The 20186-nt window shown below is 38.2% G+C and overlaps 1 protein-coding gene across 9 annotated transcripts in view; it reads left to right on the top strand.

The window, feature by feature from the left end:
• The window catches only part of PCDH7 (protocadherin 7), a 620030-nt gene that overhangs the window by 28590 nt on the left and 571254 nt on the right, over nucleotides 1-20186 (top strand). For 2 of the 9 annotated variants that reach the window (XM_072125978.1, XM_072125981.1), the window contains one exon: nucleotides 3184-3468. The exons of the other annotated variants lie outside the window; for them this stretch is intronic. In XM_072125978.1, the coding sequence (XP_071982079.1) occupies nucleotides 3184-3225 (42 nt within the window). In that variant the 3' untranslated portion in view covers nucleotides 3226-3468. Of the gene's footprint in view, nucleotides 1-3183; nucleotides 3469-20186 lie in introns of those variants that run through there. 9 annotated transcript variants of the gene reach the window in all.

Below are 20186 nucleotides of genomic sequence, written 5' to 3'. Positions count from 1 at the left end.
TGAATGATCCACCCCAATCACTAAAATGAGCTGTTGTCAATCGCTAGATTATGGGTTCGAAACCCTTTTCCAAAGACTTGAGGGAAGGAGCCAAGATTATTGTAGTGGGCAGAGGGTGACTATCACAGACATGCACTTATAGCACTTGGCTGGTAGTAGGTAACCATCAGGCTTCTTTCACACTCATCAGATCTATGACAGATCTATAAACAATGTTTATGTCCAACTTATCTTTCAACAGACTTTGCTTACATCAAAACTACAGTGTGTGTACATGAGGAATAACATTATTTATGGTCATGAAAGCAGTTTTGCTGCTGGTGGGTGGAGACTAGCTGATATGATGTCTCCCATACACTGCACACAGAAAGTAGAGAATCTACTCCATAAATATTTGTCTCACTCAAGAGACCAATATTGTCTCACTCAAGAGGCCACTACTAACATGAAAAAAGCACTTGAGGTGAGACAGAAACTTACTATATAAAAAATATATTATTATTATTTAACTCTAGAAGCCTGTGCCTTTGTTTTTCATCCCTTGCAGCTCCTGCTCACTCCTTTCATCCTCTCCCCATAGACTTTGATGTAATCTGATACGTTTTTGAGCTGCAGAGTAACTTAAATTCAGGAAAAAATTTTTAGACTGAAAATGAAATTTTTGAAGTGTAGGGGTTGGGGGTAAGCCTGATAAGTATTTTCCTTTGAAAAGATATGTTACAAAGTTTCTTATATCCACTTGTACTATTGATTTATGCAAAGTTTGTTGAAAACTTAGTGACTTTTAAGTTAAGATGGAAGAAGAGATGGATAAAAGTCAGACCAAATGCTGCACTAATATGTTCGATTTGCAATTTTCAGCACTGATCGTCATGTCCTGCTCACCACTCACTACATCACTGCAAAAGCACATTCGAGTAATATTTAATAATAATCTTTATTTGTATATAGCCAACAAATTCCACTGTGTAATTTAATATCACAAAAAAATTGCCTAGTTTAAAGTGGGTCCTAGGTCTCATGTGTTATGTCCATGTTTATTTAAAGGAAACCTACCATTTGATTTGATGAATTATGAAGCAAACATACCTTGAGAATGCTGTAGCTACACTGATGCAGAATCATATCTTGGTTAATCCCTGAGCTGAGTGGTTTTTCTGAAAAAACTATTATAACATTCAGGAACTTGGGAAAGCTGGATCAGCATGGCTGACTGACTAATCAACCTGAGCTGGATCACTCATACACAGCACTGGGGGATGGCACAGCAATTGATTATTCTGTCGGGCAGGGAGAAAAGTGATTACATCATCTCCTGCAGAGAAAAACTCACATGCTAGGAGAAGCACTAAAGGAGCCATAGAAGTGACAGAGCTTCATTAACATAATGTTACATCTATTTTGTCAGCAAAACCACTCAGCACAGCGATTAACTAAGATATGATTCTGCATCAGTGTAGCTACAGCATTCTCAAGGTATGTTAGGTTCATAATGCATCAAATCAAATGGTAGATTTCCTTTAATGTATTTTCAGATCATTTAATTGCTGCCTACTAAAATTTAATGAAGATATTGAAGGCATAGTAGTAAAGTTATATTTCAAAATAGGTTAAATTTTTTTAATTACAGGCAGTCCCCGGGTTATGAACAAGATAGGCTCTGTAGACTGGTTCTTAAATTGAATTTGTATGTAGGTCGAGATATATTTTTTAAAGGACATCTACCACCACATTTAGGGGTGGTAGACTGTCCCAAACATTTGCTCATTACCTTAGGGGTATCAGGGGACCGCTGCATGATCCCGCCCATCTAGTATGCAGAAATATTCACTTATAAACTTTATGTAAATGAGCCGGAGGCACTCACCGTTCGGCTACCTGAGCGCCCCTGGCTCAGTTTTGACCTAATATATGCACGCTCCCTCATCTCTGTTCATCTTCAGCGCCGGTGGGAAGCTCTGCAGACATCTGCTGATGTCACACGGCTGTCTGCTAATCTTGCAGGAACTACCTGTCTGCAGCACTTCCCACTGGTGCCAAAGATGAATAGAGATGAGGGGGTGTGCATATATTAGGTTCCGACAGAGTCAGGGGGCACTCGGGTAGCCAAACGAGTTCCTCCTCCTTATTTACATAAAAGTTACAAGTGAATATTTCAGCATGCACAACCTGGAGCATGCCAGAGGTCCCCTGTCACCCCTAAGGTAACGAGCAAACTTTTGGGGACAGTCTACCACCCCTAAAATGTCCTTTAAGTGTCACTCTAAAAAAAAAATTGGATTTTTTTTTACATTTTGGATTGGTATTGGTGTAGACACTGCACTCCAGTGTGTACTCACAGGTTTGTAATGTCAAGTCTGTTGATCACATGGTCTTTCTATAGTTCACTCCCATTCAAGTGAATGGGACATACCTGCAATACCAAATACAGCCTTTATGCAATGTATAGCAATTTGCTCGGTAATTTGTCTCTTCAAACAGCTGATCAGTTGGTATCACCTGCCAATGTGACAATAATAATCCTAAGGAAAAGTGATCAATGACATAAACCCTGGAATACCTCTTTGAAAACCTTATGTAAATCCAAAATAGTAAAAATATAGCAATATATAATAGCAGTTTAAAAAATAGTTTGGAAAACCCTAAATATTTTTTTTCTTTTCTTTTTTTTTTCTTTTATTTTCTTATCACTTTTTTTCCCTATTGTTCTTTTTTTACTTTATTTTTTACTTGTTACTTTTAATTTCTTTGACCTTTCTTTTTTTTAGCTTTATTTTTGTTTCTCCTATTTTTCTTTATTTCTTTTTTTCTCCTGTAGAGTTTTTATTATTAAATGGATAACCCTGTTATTTTCTGAGAATGTTTCTATGCTGTTTCTTCATGTGCTGGCAATTGCAATGCAGTCCCTTATTTTGTCATCCTAAATCATTCTGCTGCCGGTAATTATAATGTATCTGCGGCTAGGTGCCCTGTGTAACCTAATGACAGGCAAATACATGGATAGGCATCTTTTCATTTGCTCTATGCAATAAATTTTACCTGTAATGATACTGGAAATTCCAATACTCTCTGGCAGAGCTTGCAATATTTTTTTAGGTGTTTATAATTTTTATATCATTTTGCTAGTCCTCATTCATTGGGGATAATTAAACTTGAAACTGAAAGACCTCTATTTATCCACAGGTCACTGCACACTCCTCCTGTGAACCTCAGCTGCGATCTTGAAAAATATCTGTCTTAAAGAGCTAGAAAATGGGATTGTGGGACAATTTTGCATAGAGTCGCTCTGATAAGTGTGTATAGGGCGACTCTGCTGCCTAAAAATTATGAAAGAAGCTTCAAGTTGACGCGCATCGGAAACACTGGAGAGCCTTGAAAACCATTTATATATACAATTAAAGACATGTAAAACTCCTTTTAAAGTATTACGTTTATACTTGCCTTATTACAAAAAAAAAAAAAAAAACCGTTCACTCATTTTTGATTTTTTTCTTTTTTTGTTCTCTGAATGCTTATAACCTCTTGTGATATCTGAAATGTACAATGTTACAAATGGTTTGTTAATTGTTATGTACTTTTCATGCAACCGTTGGCTAGGAAACGACGAGGACTTAAGAAGGAACATTTTTATTTTCTTATAAAATGAACCAATAAAATATATTTATTATATAAAGATGAATATTTATTATAGATATATAAGGGGGAAAAAAAAACGAGAAAAAAAAAAATCTGAGCTTTAATTTAAAGCTTGAGACTAATGGTGTTGCTGAAAATAATGCATGTCTACACTTTGAACACGGAATTTTTCAATTTTTTTGTATTTTTCTTTCTTTTTTTTTAAACGTAAAAAAAGCAACTTTTTTGCTTGGCTTAATTTAAACAAGTGAATGCACTACCAATAGATTCATAATGTATTATTAGATAGGTTATGTCAGATAGACCACTGGTCTACAGATTGGGCTTCTTTGGTGCAATGGATACAGGAGGAGCAGGTCAGTTTACGTAGATAAATAAAGTTAAATATGGTTGACTTTTTGGTACAAGTTCTTGGGCAAAGATAAAATAGAATCAGAAAATACAAGTCTGTTTCATTTGAAGTTAAATGGGTTGTCCTGGAATAATTTATTTTCCCAATGTTTGTCATAAGATGGGTCTGGTATATTATTGACTTGACCCTATGTGCAAAATTGGTACTCTTTGTGCAAACCCTTTCTTCTAATTCTGGACAAACACTTAACTTCTAAAGGGAGCCACAAGTGTGATAGATATAAGCATCTTCACAAAATCCTATCAAGGCTCAACTAGTGGCACCTAGAAAATGAGGAACAGTTAAGAGCCATAGGAAGAGAGTCTTGTCTACTTGAATTTTTGGACATATTGTACTTCTTGTGTCTAAGAAATCATGGAAGTTCCCCTCTAAAAGAATCATATATTGGATTATGTATTATACCTGTATAATATAATACATATATTATAAAATAGCTTTCAATAACAGAGTTGGTACCTCCTCCAAAGATTTTGTATGGGTCTGACCATACAGCCAAATATGTGACTATATTTTTTGCGGAAAGTCTACGATTTATGAATTAGAAAGAGAGGAGCTCTACGTTCAGGACTTGCTACAGTTTGGAGAAGATGTCAGAGCAATTCTACCTTTGTTTTGCAGTAAACAATCTCATTAGCATATCAAACATTTCTAATTTGTGAAAAACAATCTCATTTTTTGGAATTTGTAATGGAAATCTGATTAATATGTGCCTCCGAAACATGTACTGCCTCATATTAGAAAAGCAGTGCAAACAAAAATCAAATCGTGTGGGAACGTATTTTATTGACTTTTTAGACCTATGGATTTCATTGCTGTTTGCTGATCCAAGGTGAAGTCAGCAGCGATCATTCTTGATGTCACCATCTGTAATCACGTAGCTCATTTTTGTATATGGGAAAGGGGAAAAAGCTGCTTCTAAATTTCCCTGGCAGTTGCTCTATATACATTTTTGGCTAATGGAAAGGCTTCAAGCACATGACCACATTCAGTTTCCGGCCTGCAAGTCAACAGCCATGGGGGCACATTTACTAAGGGTTGTGCACCAGTTTTCTGTCGGATTTTGCACATTTTTTTTAGTGCAAACTGCTTGCACAAGTATTTAAGAAGTGTCTGCACCACATTTGCATTGCACAGGACCCTTTTGTGGCGCAGCTGCACTAGTCTTCATGCAACCCAAATTTCTGTACTGAATGGGGCGTTCTAGTGCTTAGTCGGACCGTGTGCCAGATTTAACATGTAAAGTCCAACAGAATTGTGTTGCATGCCCTATGTTATAGCTGAACAATAAAACCGTGGTGCACTCTGGTAGGGCAGAGGGTGCCAGATTCATGCAGAATGTGCGCCAGAAATCCTGAATCTGGTGCACTCTGTACTATACACAGGCAAACTGTGCATACACTGCATTGTTCTTAGTAAATGTGCCCCATTGTCTGTAGCTCATAGTACATATGGGGCAATATACCAATACATTGGTTTTATTTACTACTTTTTGAGACTTATTTGTTGCAGTTGAGGCAGAGACAAGTAAGTCTCAACTGGGACAAATTCATATCAGCTGAGACAAATACATCTCAACTGGGACAACTAGGTATCAGAAAGTAGTAAAAGAAACCAGACAATGTAAGTCACCCCCAGTGTGTGCCACCGTGAGCTGGCTACTGTAAGCAGCTAGCTTACGCCACACATTTAAGGTTGTGTGCGTGAGGCCTAATCCAGTATGAATGGCCAGGCTTGCCTGGTAAGGTGATGGAATTAATTTTGTTTGCATGGGCAACACACACTATTTTGTCTGCATTGCTAACATGAGGCATATATGCTCCCAAATAGTATAAAGTTGGCTATGCTCATTAGATGACAGTCAGTGAACATACCGTTTTTGATGGGGTCAGATGACCACAGATTGTGTATGCTGTTGTCGTGAAAGCATTTTGGATTTTATGGGTTATTGAGGAAAAATGTACTGCCAACAATACCTGGCAATGGATTATTTCCTACTCTCCCTATTGTAAACACATGAATGCTAAGTCAAATGAAGCATGCATGTTTTTACCAGTCCTGTAAGCAATGGCTGCCAGCTGACAGTTATGTAAAGTGTATGGCTAGCTTTCATCTGCGACCAAGCACTTAATTTGTTAAAATGCACTAAATTGTATCGGTGGTATATTAATAATGTGCAAATTATGCAATCACTGGGGTAAACCATGATCATGAAAAACAGAATGGTCAGAAAATATTTTGGAATGTATATTTTTTTAGTTTTTTTTTTACTGATTATAATTAGTTGTATGAAATGGCACAATATGGTACAATTAATTTTTATTTTAATTGACAAAAAATATTTAGAAATTTGTAGTAAAGGGTTTCCAAAATTATATTTGCCTATATATTTGGGGGAAATACTCAAATATTTATTGTTATATTGCATTAGTAATTTCACTAAAAGGTACTAGAAAAAGGTGTTAATTGTGCTACACAAAATTCGATTTCAAATTCGATTTCAAAGTCATGCAAAATGGCCATGAGCCAAGGCTCGGTCAACTGTGCTCTTGGGTTGTGAACATAAAATGAAAGTGGTGGTAGAACATCTACTGGGGATATCTTTATTTTTGTCCTGATGCCAATAAGAACTTGTTTCTTTCAGAACAGGATAACTACCTCACAAAGTTTAGCCATCAATCTGACTTGTATGAATGCAGCCAAATATAAACCGATTATGTTGAATCATAATGGAAATATGGATAAAAACAGGCCTATTGCACCATAGTAGAGATGATAGAAATAAGACCAATTTTTGTTCCACCAGACAAACAACATGTGCTATAGTTTTCCAACTTTTCTTAGAAGGCAAATGTTGGGTAGGAGAATGATAGGTCAGTTGGATATTAACACATTACATTTTCCTATTTTCAGGAGAAGTAAGCCACCAGTAGATGTTTCTGGAATAGACCTTTCCCTACCAGGTGCTTAATTTGTAAGAGGCTACTCTTAAGGTCCGTAGGTATTCTATCCAGATCCTGGTAGTGATGATGGGCAGTGAAGATAATTACAATGATCTAGAGCAGTGGTGGCTAACCTATGGCACTGGTGCCAGAGGTGGCACTCAGAGCCCTTTCTGTGGGCACCCAGGCCATCACCAGAGATGACTCCAGGTATCTTCCTGCAGTCCCAGACAGCCCAGGACTTGCTGTGCACAGAGCTATTTTAAAGTGACAGCTCTACCTGGGACTATTTTCTGCTTTATTGGTCTCCTCAGGTGCTGGTATCAATGAAAACTGTGACAGAGAAGGGAGTATAAATCACAAATTACATTTCTGTGTTGGCACTTTGCGATAAATAAGCGGGTCTTTGTTGTAGTTTGGGCACTCGGTCTCTAAAAGGTTTGCCATCACTGATCTAGAAGGACAGATAGGAGAACATTATTCTTTACTCATTCAAATCTCAGAAAGCATGTTAGATAAGTTTTCATATCTTGTATGTTCCTGGTTTCTTAAAACCAGCTAGCAATGATACATACACATAGCTAAATGGGGATTACTTTAAAGGGATTGTCCAGGATTAGTAAAAAGTTGTATTTATTGCTGGGGGTGTATTAAAACAATAAACCTCTTACATAACTCTCTCAGTCAGACTCTTTGCAGTCTATCACTGCCAGTCTCTGCTCATTTACAGAGGCCTCAGTGCTGTCCTGACTACAACTACGTGCCCACGGCAGCCTGAAACAAATGCTGTAACAAATTTTACAAAAAGAGACTGACAGTAATGGGCATTGCGACTGGTGAACAGTAGTGAGGAGAGAGGTAAGTATAAGAGATTTGTTTTTTTTTTATACAACCCCAACCATAAATAAACTTTTTCCCAGATAACCCCTTTAATAGCATGACATTGCCTTTATTCTAAATAAACAAAATACATGGAGACTGATTTAGTAAAACTGTCTAATACTTTTACATTTACCACTTCAGCGTTGGCTTACTTTAGATCATTTAATTGCCGACATTGGGGTGATTTCAGCGCCATGCCATTTCTCTAAGCTTTGCCGCTACATTTCTACCAAGCCACACCCCCTTCTCAAGCAAGTTTACAAACTTGTTTCAAACATTTATGAAATACAGCACATGTTCAAAAATCCTGTGTCCGTTTCTAAATCTTCCCAGTTTCTTCTTCATTGAAGTTTGCTGTACCCTAAAAAAAGTGTCTTTTGTTTATCAAAGTTTTTCGGCCTTTCATAGTAAAACATAAAGGAAAACAAATTTCTCTTTCATCATTTCAAATTTGAAAGCGATTATTCCTTGTAAGGAAAACATGAAAGGCCAAAATTGTGATAAATGCTGCTCTTGACTGAGCTATTACTCATATAAGTGCAATCCTCGGTGGAGTTAATTCTGCTCTGAAGTGAAACTGAAATATCAAAACCGATATAGGTACAAACTAAAAAGAAACTAATTATTGTTTTTACAGTAAAATTTTATTGTGTGTTGCAAGAGCCTGTAACCAGTGGGTCTCATAGGAGGTGATTCATTAAGCTTTGTTACCTGGTAATGTTTCCTTTTGGGCCATAACAAAAGGTAGGAATGGGAATTCAATCTTTATATTGTGTAAGGATTTAAATTAAAATCCCCATAGCGTTGGGCCGTTCCATTACAACAATTTTTTTTTTGTTTTTTTTTATTACTAGGCCAAAAGGGAAACGCAAACTGTAAGTGATTGCAAAAGTGCAAAATATGGGATATTCCCGTCCAATCAGTATATCATGTTATTTAAGATCTATCTTACTTTTGTTTTGGTTTGAGTACTTTCATTTTTTTTTTATTAGTACATCTGAATATTTTACAGCGCAAACATTTAGCCTTCTTTTGTACAATGACGTATTTATGAGACATCATGCAAAACTTTTTATTGTTTCTGAAAAACAAACTGCTGTAATTGCAAATGCCGTGCACATTTGACGAATAAAGTGATTTTTATATTAAAACCTAGTTATATTTGTCTGTTTTACTACTGTGTTGGGTAAACCATTAAAAACCCATCTAAAGCTACGTCTGACATGTATGGAGTTAACCAAAATGTACTGTGCCTAAGACATTCTTAAAGGTTTTAGAAATACTTAATGACTTCCTAAGACTTCATGATCTGCTGTTGGTGCAAAATTGAAGGATAAAAAGAAAAATCATTCCTGACTGAAAGGGAAAAAAAATGTAAAAATAAGTCCACAGATTTGAGAGGCTTAGCATTAAATTGCATAAATTTTGAGACATTATTACAGTAACTTAGGAGTAGCCTAGGAGGAAAAAAAATAATCTTTATTAAAATAAATGATGCTAGTTATTATTTATTCACTTTTTAATTTGTTGTTTTAATTTTAAATAATTATTTTCATAATGAGGCCACTAAAGATAATTAGAAATGGCAACCAATCATAGAGTTTCTGGCAACAGTCTGACATTGTCCATTATACATTCTAAAAAGGTTTAAAAAGAAGTTTCGCACTTATTTTTATTGTTTTTGTATTTATATGTGTGAGTTTATTTTTAAATGTTTTATTCAAAATTGTTTACTCTTTTTTGAATAATCTATTTTTTTATTTTAATTCTTAAAATTCATTCAATTTACCATCTGTAAATGAAGGGTAGACTACTAGTCATCATGCTTTAATTGTGTAGATGAGGTTGTCTTTGTTGATCACATGTTGTGACAGGCGCGCCCGCCATTAAACTGCATTCCAGGTGTGGTTGCTTACCTCCAGGCTTAGTAAGTTAAGATAAAAGTATTTACTTGATTATGTATGCTACCAAGAAACAAGATAATAAGATAATTACCTTATTTAGGAGAAAGAAAAAGTTTTTAAAAAAAATAAGGATTATTAGAATATACTTTGAAATGATCCTGAACAGGATGTCCTGTCCATAGTATCCAGTCTCACTAGGAGAACACGGGTAACAATGGATTTAATGCAAGCCAAAACAGAATGCCTGCATTTTATCCTATAATTTTCAGGTGAGTTGGAAGTAAAATTTAAAGAGCAGCTGTCACTTAATCCCACACCTGTGTTTTTTTTTTTAGTTGGGGAGGGGTCTCAATTTTAACATTTACATATAACACCTGGAACACACCTGTTCGCCATTGTTTTTAAGGTGGACCCTGACAGCTCCCTGATATGGGCTAGTAGGAGATGTTTCCAGTACCAAAAGCTTGTCTTTCTTCAGAAAATCTGCTATGAGCTCCAGAGCATTGAGTTTCACAGCCAACTGCAAGGGTGTCCATGCCAAAGACACCGACCGCCACATCAACCCATGGGTTGCGTTTAAAAAATCTGATTGAACAACAATTCTTTTATTTTCCTTTGCCTACCGATTTAAGCCCAAACAATCTCTTCCTTACCATTGAGCAGAACATTTGGAGCAGTGGTTTGGTACCTCATGTAAAGACTGCATGTCAGTTTTATGTCCTAGGGTCATTTCATGGCAAGAACTTTTTTGAAAATTCGCCCGTAGCTGTTGTGGTGCTGCATCCTGGTAAATTAGTAGTTTGCATGCTACTGATCATGTGGGCCACATAAAATAAGGTGGTGGATTGGATTTGGCCCACGGGCCTTGTGTTTGACATGTCAAGCCTAGTGTCTACTATTCTTCCTTGATGGTCAATACCCTGCTCCCTCTGTAAAACTTGGCAAGAGATGTTGTTCTGGGCCTTGTAGCTACCCCGATGATGCACCAAAATATTTATTTGAATAAACAAAAAGAAAAAAAAAAACTGTTTTCCTGCAAAGATTCAATCATAAGTCATATCATAGGTTTAGTTTTTACATGAACCTGAGCCCATTTACAGGTTATACAACATTACTAAAATATCAAACAAACATGTTTGTGAAAAATATTGTTTTTCTGAGTATTTGTATTAATTCTACAAAGACAACGTTAGTATCCTACACATAAGCATGTTATTGCGTCTGAATTGTAGTCCAGGAAGGAGCGGGGCTCTGATCAATTTGTTATTCAATGCTGATGAATGTAACACATTTTTAAAACAGTCAGATAAAAACAAGTTTTCAGGTCTACATTTAGCTGGATCACGACATAGACACCAGTAACAACAAACAGAAGTCATTGTCTGAAGGGGCAAGATCACCTCAGTGGTGTAATCATATTTTGATCCTTGTTCAATGTTTTTTTACTTTTCTATACACATATGTCAGGAGGTCTCCACCAATGTTACTCTTATATATTCAAAAATTTAGGTTCGCCTTATAGATATAGCACAATAGTGCATTGCCTTTGCAGGTGAAAGGGTCTTTCAAGTGAAGGTGAGTAGAAAAAGCCATAGCTCAGTGCCACCTTATCACATCTTTCAGCAATTCGACAGTAGATGAGTGATGATGCGTGATTGGACTGGCCACCACATTACCAGAGGTTCCTCCAGTGGTAAAGATGTTCTTGACTATTCCAATTGAATGCAATTTCCCTTATTCCGTCTTGTAAACTCACTTGGGTTTACTTCATTTAGGACCACTCCGAGCAATTAAAAGTGAATATGACTTGATCGGTCGAGATCTGAAGGGTGAGACCTCAAGAAAGATTGCTGTCCAGTTGGCCTTAGGAAACCCAACCTAATTCTGTTGTGTTGTCCTAAAGTGATGTAGTTCGTTGTTCTTGATCGGTTCTAAGTATCCAGCTTTAGATTGTATGTGGTCGAATTCATTATACTCTATACTTAAGCACCATCAACCTTGTACTGTTACAGTCCTAAATAACAAAGCTCTATAAGAAGAAACTTTAGGCGAATAATAATAATGTACAATTTTTACAATCCACCATATTACCTGTGTATACCAGCGGAAATTATCATTAAATTGCCATCTCTTGTGAAGGGATTTGTTTGGTCTTTGTTCTGGTAAACTTGCCCTGTCTGAGTATAATTACTTATGATTATTGGCTTAGGGAAGCAATTAAACTAATTTACCTGTTAATATATGGGTGTCATCCATAAGGATCAGTGTATCCATAGGTATAGCTATTATAGTCTAAGACAACATAAGACAATATACTGTACTACAGGAGATGTAGTATACAGAAGTTGCAGTAAGTCAATGTCCACACTGCAAAGGTAACATATTATCGGTATTTAAAATGTGATCAATATGGGTACAATACCCAACACCCCCATGATTAACCACTGGCACCACCACACTATTCACAGAGCAAAAAGACAACTCTCTCCATGCTGTATCATCCATCCTGCACACTGCAATTGGAGCTCCCATTCACTTTGGTATCTATATTATAGGAAAAACAAAGTCTAGCTTCATCCCTTGTGGGGTTATCATACAACCATCTCTACAATCGGCTCATCGACATGGCCGACAGTTGTCCTACCACCACCAATTATTGAAAGAATTGATAACTAAAGCCCTCTGTCTTTTTCTACAGGATTAACACATTAGATACATGTTGGCCTAACCAATTTTGGTGTGATTGGTGTTTCGTTTAATGTACACGAGGGCCTGGCCCTACAGTAGTTGCGTGAAAGAAATGTTGAAATCCAAAACATCAAATTCTTTTGCTCTTTAGGGAAATAGGCCACTTCTAGATGTGAATGATAGGCCCTGACTCCACTATTCCTACCTGTACTGTATGTATATGGGTGGAAGAGATGTTGAAATGGTCCATGTGTATGGCCAGCCTAATAAGTGCACCAGTCAATGAATGGAGAAAGAACACAGAGAAATCAATGGGAATATGAATGGAAAAATCTCTATGTAATAATGGGCTAAATGTTGAAGCGCAGGCAGAAATTCATATTCGTTATTGTAGTGTAATTGATAGCAAGCACTCTACCCATGATAGGTCTTGTTAACTTCTGTACTGTTTCAACTACAGCAGACGGCACATTGATTATCACATTATAAGTGTCACTCATATGATATGTGTGCAGAGAGCTGTCATGGCCTATTAAAGGTGTATACAAGATGCGTAGGACATGCAGTAACTCGTGAGAAATCTGTGATTAGTTTTTCACTGCACTTGCTCATAATAAAAGAGCAACCAAGAAAATGTGGTCTTCAGAAGGTTTTACAAAAGCTACTTGTAGCCTTGACCAAGTGGACCTGTATTATCCCAGTTCTCCAAGCAATTTCCAGTTTCGGGTTTGGCATTTGGCAACCAATTGAAGAATAATTCTGTTTTCCTTGGTCGGAATAGCATTTGCTTGGTCATGCATTAATAGGGGTTAGCACAAAGCATTATTTTAGTAGTGATGAGATGGGTCATTCACAATCTGATGCCTGTTTGCAAGAATAAATTGTTCCGTTCTTACAAAATAACGGGTCTCTTGGAATAATAGCTTGTACCTCGAGGATGACCTTGGATATCGGCTTAGGTTACCACTGAGTGCAATGGATAAAGCTAGTAGTAATGTCCTTAGGGTTGCATTTCCATCAATCATACAGCTGGTGGGTGTGACTGTAGTGTTGTACGTTACGACATATAGTTTCATCTCATACCTTTAATTATTACCTTTAATTAGTTACAATACATAAGCCCATAATTACCGAGATGAGCTGGCAGTGCTGGAGCTGCCCCGACCTTCCTTTCACTAAATAATATTCTTCTATCATTTGGAAAATCTACAACACTATAGTTTGTTATTACTTGAAATGAACATGACTCCGCTTCCTACACACATTGACAGACAAGAGCAGGAGCTTCTGTTTAGCCTTATGATAACAGGATTGAGAATTCTGCACTGGAACAAAACCTAGATAATCATATTATCCATGAAAACCTATCATGGAAAGTGATTTGTACTTAATTTCGCAGAATAATCCTCAAAAAATATTTCCCCTATCTAAGTTCTTTTTTTATACTTCTGCGTTGCTTGTAAATGTCAAATGTCCAATAAGCATTCATCAGTTACATGTCTACAGTACTTATGTATGGATTAGAAATATTTAATGCCCATATACTATGTATATATATATATATATATATATATATAATTCTTTTGTCTTGCTTTGGTCTTCCCTAAAAAGTCGATAGAATCTTCCATCATACACATGTAATCTGACTTTACAGACTGTTATGGAGAGAATACGTATCCTTTGGTTATGTCCATGTTTGATTTATAATCTATTTGAGGCTTATGGCAGCAGTTCCCTACAATTAGGAGTATTACTTTCATCAAAATTACATACCCAAAAACAGATCCCTATGGACCCCATTATAAGTCATCACTCTACATCTGGTACCATTAATATCTATGGTGTGATGGATCCCTCCCCACATCATACTTTCCATCATAGACTAAACACAGCCTTATACTAAATTGTACATAAGTTTAAGGATGTGGACACACAAGGCAGTTTAGTCACTGGCATATTGGATATTAACACTATATAATCTGCCAACATAACTTGACATCCTGTATTGCACTCTTTTCATATTTATGACCTATCTAAAGTTAAAAGTTTGATTCTGGTTTGCGTACACAACAACAAATGCTCACTCCCTCCGGTAACAACCGCGATTGGTGCTGGCACCTGCAGCATTTAAACAGTTAACATCCCCGATTGCGGTTGTTAATGGCAGGGAGCACTGAAGCACTGGCCTGAACAACCCATAAATACCTCCAGTCCTAAGAACTTTTAAAACTTTGAGGGTATATCACTATTTTGTGTGACTTGCTGGCTGTATTTTAGTAATATTTTAGGTGTACTATACTGCCGCACACCTTTTCTGATGCACTCCATTGCTGTTCAACATTTCAGATGCACCTTTTTGGGTGCACTGCACTGCCATAATTTTTTTCCTCTACCAAGAGGCATCGCTGCTTAAAAAGTTGTACGGCAGTGGAGTGCGTCTGAAAAGTTGGCAAAGCCAACAAGCTAGACAGAAAAGTACTATATACCCCCATTAACTTTTATAGTAACGGATCCTTTTTATGGATAACAGACCTAAGAGGCCACAGAACTTGTTTACACCGGTTTCGATTATTGTTCCTCATTGATAAGCAGTAATGGATAACCTACAGATGAGTTCTGTTAAATGTTTTATGTGTTGTATAACTGTAATTCCTATCACACATTTCTCTTGTAAAGAAATAAAATAAATAGGCAATAAAACATGTAGAAACCTTCCCTTAATTCCCTCCCTACACCCACCTCACCTATGTGATTATCACTGTCTATACAAGAATGACCATCATCTAAATTCCAAGCAGACAACGAAAACGACCATCAAGGACTGAAAAAGAGAAGAATTTGCCCTGAGGTGGTCTTGGTGTAATCAATACGTTGTGGTCAACAGTTTGCTGAGATTGTGTAATTACCTCTATCTGACAAGGGGCACTTGAGAACGGCTCACCTGTGCTGTCATCTCCAACTGAGAAAAGGGCCTTCATCTTCTCAGGTCTTCCTGATAACCATCACATCTGAATTCTAGTCACTCCTCCAGGTAAAAAGGTGCAGTCATTGTATGTGTAACCCTCCCGCCACATATCGGAGCTGGGTGACGTAGGTTATAAAGGAAGGTGTTGACCCCTGTCTAAAGCTTTTATCTGTTCTTCTCTTTGTGATGAAAGAATTCCACTGCAAGCCATTAAGGAATCTCAGGGGCTCGTCCATTCATGAATACCACCAAGCATCTGGTAATGAATGTACAAACAAATCCTCAAACAGTAAAGGTGCAACGTGAATATTCAACAACCCACGAGACCAAAAAATAAATAAATTTAAAACACATTGCTTTTGACAAATAGCCCGGAAACCTCATCCCTATTATCGCTAGGGGGGTCTATCGGTTCATTGTAGTGAAACAGAGCACTTGAAATAGAGATGCAGAAAAATCCTATGTATTCCTCGCAGCCCCTGCAGCATTGGCTGCAGACGTTCGCATGTCGCTTTTACTAAACGCAAAGCTGAATAGTATTCTTTCATCTCTGGTCCTATTCTAAATGTAAGTCGAACGAGAACCAAAAAGCTGAGCTAAAGGGATTTTTTTTTTCCCGTAGTCCGCGGATAGAAAATCTATTGTGATGACTTACCTTGAATTTGCCATAAAGCTTTTGATCTAAGGGCGAATTTCTCTCTGGAGGGATATTTTTGCCTCTTACTGAAATTCAAATAGCGTAGTCCCACTCGGCAGCGTATCTTGTCATTTTGAAATTATTACAAGTGCATTTTCTATTTTTGTTATAGTCAGAAAATCACAATTTGATTGCCTAGGAAAGGACATGATTAGAAATAGGAAGGAGTAAGCCATGCTTTGTGCGTTTGGAGGAAATGCAATTCCAAACTGTTGACCCGCTGGATGAAATGTGACAACTAGCTAACCATCATTAGTTTAATTTCCTCACTGCTAGTTTCTATCTCTACGTTGGGAGCTAATGCGTTACAAGGCCCTCCAGCCATGGACGACTAAAGCAGAAACCCTCCTGGAAAATGAACATATTTCATAATAGAAAACTATATGCAAAGGTTACATTCTCATGCAAAGCCTCTGTGTTTTTCATTTTAAGGCTTGTACACACTAGTGCATGAAGGAATAAATTATAGCTAAATATTCACAGACATTGAACGTGAAAATTATGTAAAAATGACTTTTTTTGCAAATCCTGTAACTAAAGAACAGCTTAAACAACGTAATGACATGAATCTGTTACATGAGTGTTTACATTCCAAAAACAAAGGATTTAAAGAGTATTATTGTTACCACCAATTTATATAGTGCAGCCATTTTTGTGCTACTGTAATAGTGCTATTATATTCTGCACACATGTGGCGTTGTAATATTCTGCAAAACCGTTGTGATGCCGTCATATTCTGCACACGTGTGGTAGCGTTGCCACAGTCCACAAAACTGTTTTGGTGCAACCCTTCCCTACAATGCTATATTGTGCTGCCATATTCTGCACTGCTGTGGTAGAACTGTCATATGATGCACTACTGTGGTAGAACTGTCATATACTGCACTACTGTGGTGGTGGTGTTGTCATATACTGCACTACTGTGATGGTACTATCATATGCTGCACTACTATGGTGGTGCTGTCATATGCTGCACTACTGTGGTGGTACTGTCATATGCTGTGGTGGTGCTGTCATATGCTGCACTACTGTGGTGGTACTGTCATATGCTGTGGTGGTGCAGTCATATGCTGCACTACTGTGGTGGTACTGTCATATGCTGTGGTGGTGCAGTCATATGCTGCACTACTGTGGTGGTACTGTCATATACTGTGGTGGTGCTGTCATATGCTGCACTACTGTGGTGGTACTGTCATATGCTGTGGTGGTGCTGTCATATGCTGCACTACTGTGGTAGAACTGTCATATGCTGCACTACTTTGGTGGTGTTGTCATATGCTGCACTACTGTGATGGTACTGTCATATGCTGCACTACTGTGGTGGTGTTGTCATATGCTGCACTACTGTGATGGTACTGTCATATGCTGCACTACTGTGGTGGTACTGTCATATACTGTGGTGGTGCTGTCATATGCTGCACTACTGTGGTGGTACTGTCATATGCTGCGGTGGTGCTGTCATATGCTGCACTACTGTGGTAGAACTGTCATATGCTGCACTACTGTGGTGGTGTTGTCATATGCTGCACTACTGTGATGGTACTGTCATATGCTGCACTACTGTGGTGGTGTTGTCATATGCTGCACTACAGTGATGGTACTGTCATATGCTGTGGTGGTGCTGTCATATGCTGGACTACTGTGGTGGTACTGTCATATGCTGTGGTGGTTCTATTATATTTTGCACTGCTGTAGTGGTACTCTCATATGCTGCACTGCTGTGGTGGTGCTGCCATACTTTGCAATGTTATTGTTGTGGAGCCATAATCTGCCCTGCTGTAGTGGTGCCATATTCTGCCCTGCTCTTATAGTTGTGCTCTATTCTGCACTACTGTGGTGGTGCCATATTCTGTACTGCTGTGGTTATGTCATATTCTGTACTGCTGTGAATATGCCATATTCCGTCCTGCTTTGGTGGTGATGTCATATTCTGGACTGCTGCAGCAATACCATATTCTGTCCTGGTGTGGTGGTGGTGCCATATTCTGCACTGCTGTGGTGGTGCCATATTCTGCAATGCTGTGGTTATGCCATATTCAGTACTGCTGTGTTTATGCCATATTCTGTCCTGGTGTGGTGATGTCATATTCTGCACTGATGTAGCGATACCATATTCTGCCCTGGTGTGGTGGTGGTGCCATATGCTGCCCTGCTGTGGTGGTGCCATATGCTGCCCTGCTGTGGTTATGCCATATTCTGTACTGCTGTGTTTATGCCATATTCTGTCCTGGTGTGGTGATGTCATATTCTGCACTGATGTAGCGATACCATATTCTGCCCTGGTGTGGGGGTGGTGCCATATTCTGCACTGCTGTGGTGGTGCCATATGCTGCCCTGCTGTGGTGGTGCCATATGCTGCCCTGCTGTGGTTATGCCATATGCTGCCCTGCTGTGGTTATGCCATATGCTGCCCTGCTGTGGTTATGCCATATTCTGTACTGCTGTGTTTATGCCATATTCTGTCCTGGTGTGGTGGTGGTGCCATATTTTGCACAGTTGTGGTGATGCCATATTCTGACCTGCTTTGGTGGTGCCAACCGGGAGCAGGGTAATAATTTTTTTCCCCACCCCTGCCCCAGTGCCCAGAGTCTAGGAAAACCAGGAGCATTGTCCGCAAGATACTTTTCTATTACCGTCATCCAGCAGAACACGTGTCTTGAAATTCAAGGATCGTCTTAGTGCCGACTCCCAGCTTTTGGCATGAAAGCCTCTTTGAAATGACATGTGGCGTTGAAGGAGAGTAATCTAATGTAAAGTTTGAATAAAACTGACTATATGAAGCAATGATAATCCCTGTAATTAATTTAAGGACAATTAATTACTTTATAGCAGTTAATGAAGCAGCGCTCTATTCAACCATATTATTCTTGCACCTTCTCAAACCACTCCGCTTTCTACCCATAATTTACAACTCTTTGAAATCCACTAAAGGAGATTTTTGAAGTAAAGGGAAAAAAAAAGATGCAATAAATTATGTTCTTCAAACATCCTCTTTACGGTCCATATGGTATCCTGAGGGGTAGTTTGTTGATTGCCAAAAGTCTGTAGCACCACTTAGAAAAAGAAAAAGAAGAAAATCTGAGACACCAAGAAACAAAGGACTGTCATCACAGGGATGCAAATCACATTGTAAATGGAGCTCCCATGGGTGAGCAGCTAACTAGGTGCCTTTGAATGAATCCCAAAAAAATCCACAGCTCTTCAATTTACACAAATAGGAAGGCATGTTGGATTTCTTTTAGTCTCAGTTCCGCGAGCCACCTTCTTGTTTGATGCACTAATCAAGTCTACTCTTCCCATTGTCTTCTGGTGTCAGGTGTCAATGAGTGTTAAGCAGCCAAGCGATTAGAACTTTCCAAAGAAAGGGAAGCACTTCAATCTTCATTTTCTCAGTCGGACATAGTGGTCGTAGTAGAATTTCACAATGTTTTTTTTTCACCTTTGGAGACATTGAGCGAGACATTAAAAAGTTAAAAGCTTCGTAATTGTTCGGTGTATATTGAGAAGGACAATTACAGAGAGAAAGCGGAAAAAAAAGGCTTTGATTGTGAATTGTCGCCATGTTTAACAGCTACCGCCTCATGCCGCAAAGTTTGCATAGTGATTGCCGTCAAAGGAAACTAAACTTTCAGTGTCTGCTGCAGTGAGATGTAGGTGTATAATTGTAGGGTAGGATTTCTAAGATATCCTTGTGTAGCCGAACATGTTATAGCCAAACCGACTGTAATCATAAAGAAAGGCTGAAGATTGAAATACAATGAAATCAACAGGGGTAAAGCACACATGTGACTACTCACCTATGCATGCATACACGTAGAAAACACAAGATTATGCACATATATATAAATATATACATATATACATAGTGGGGGATGTTTCATATGTTAGTTCCTGGCACAGGCTATAGGTAGTGCATAAACGCGGAGCTTCCCCACCCTGCACCAGACTACTCCCCACCCTTCTCACTCCAGTGACATAGAGGGGGAATTACTTGCTCTGCGTCGGGAATTGAGACTAAGTCTCAGGTTGTACGGCAGTAATCAGGCATGCAAACTATAATTAA

Source organism: Engystomops pustulosus, chromosome 1 (genome assembly GCF_040894005.1).
Source record: "Engystomops pustulosus chromosome 1, aEngPut4.maternal, whole genome shotgun sequence".
Lineage (NCBI taxonomy): Eukaryota > Metazoa > Chordata > Amphibia > Anura > Leptodactylidae > Engystomops > Engystomops pustulosus.
This window is presented reverse-complemented; position numbering and strand designations above follow the sequence as displayed.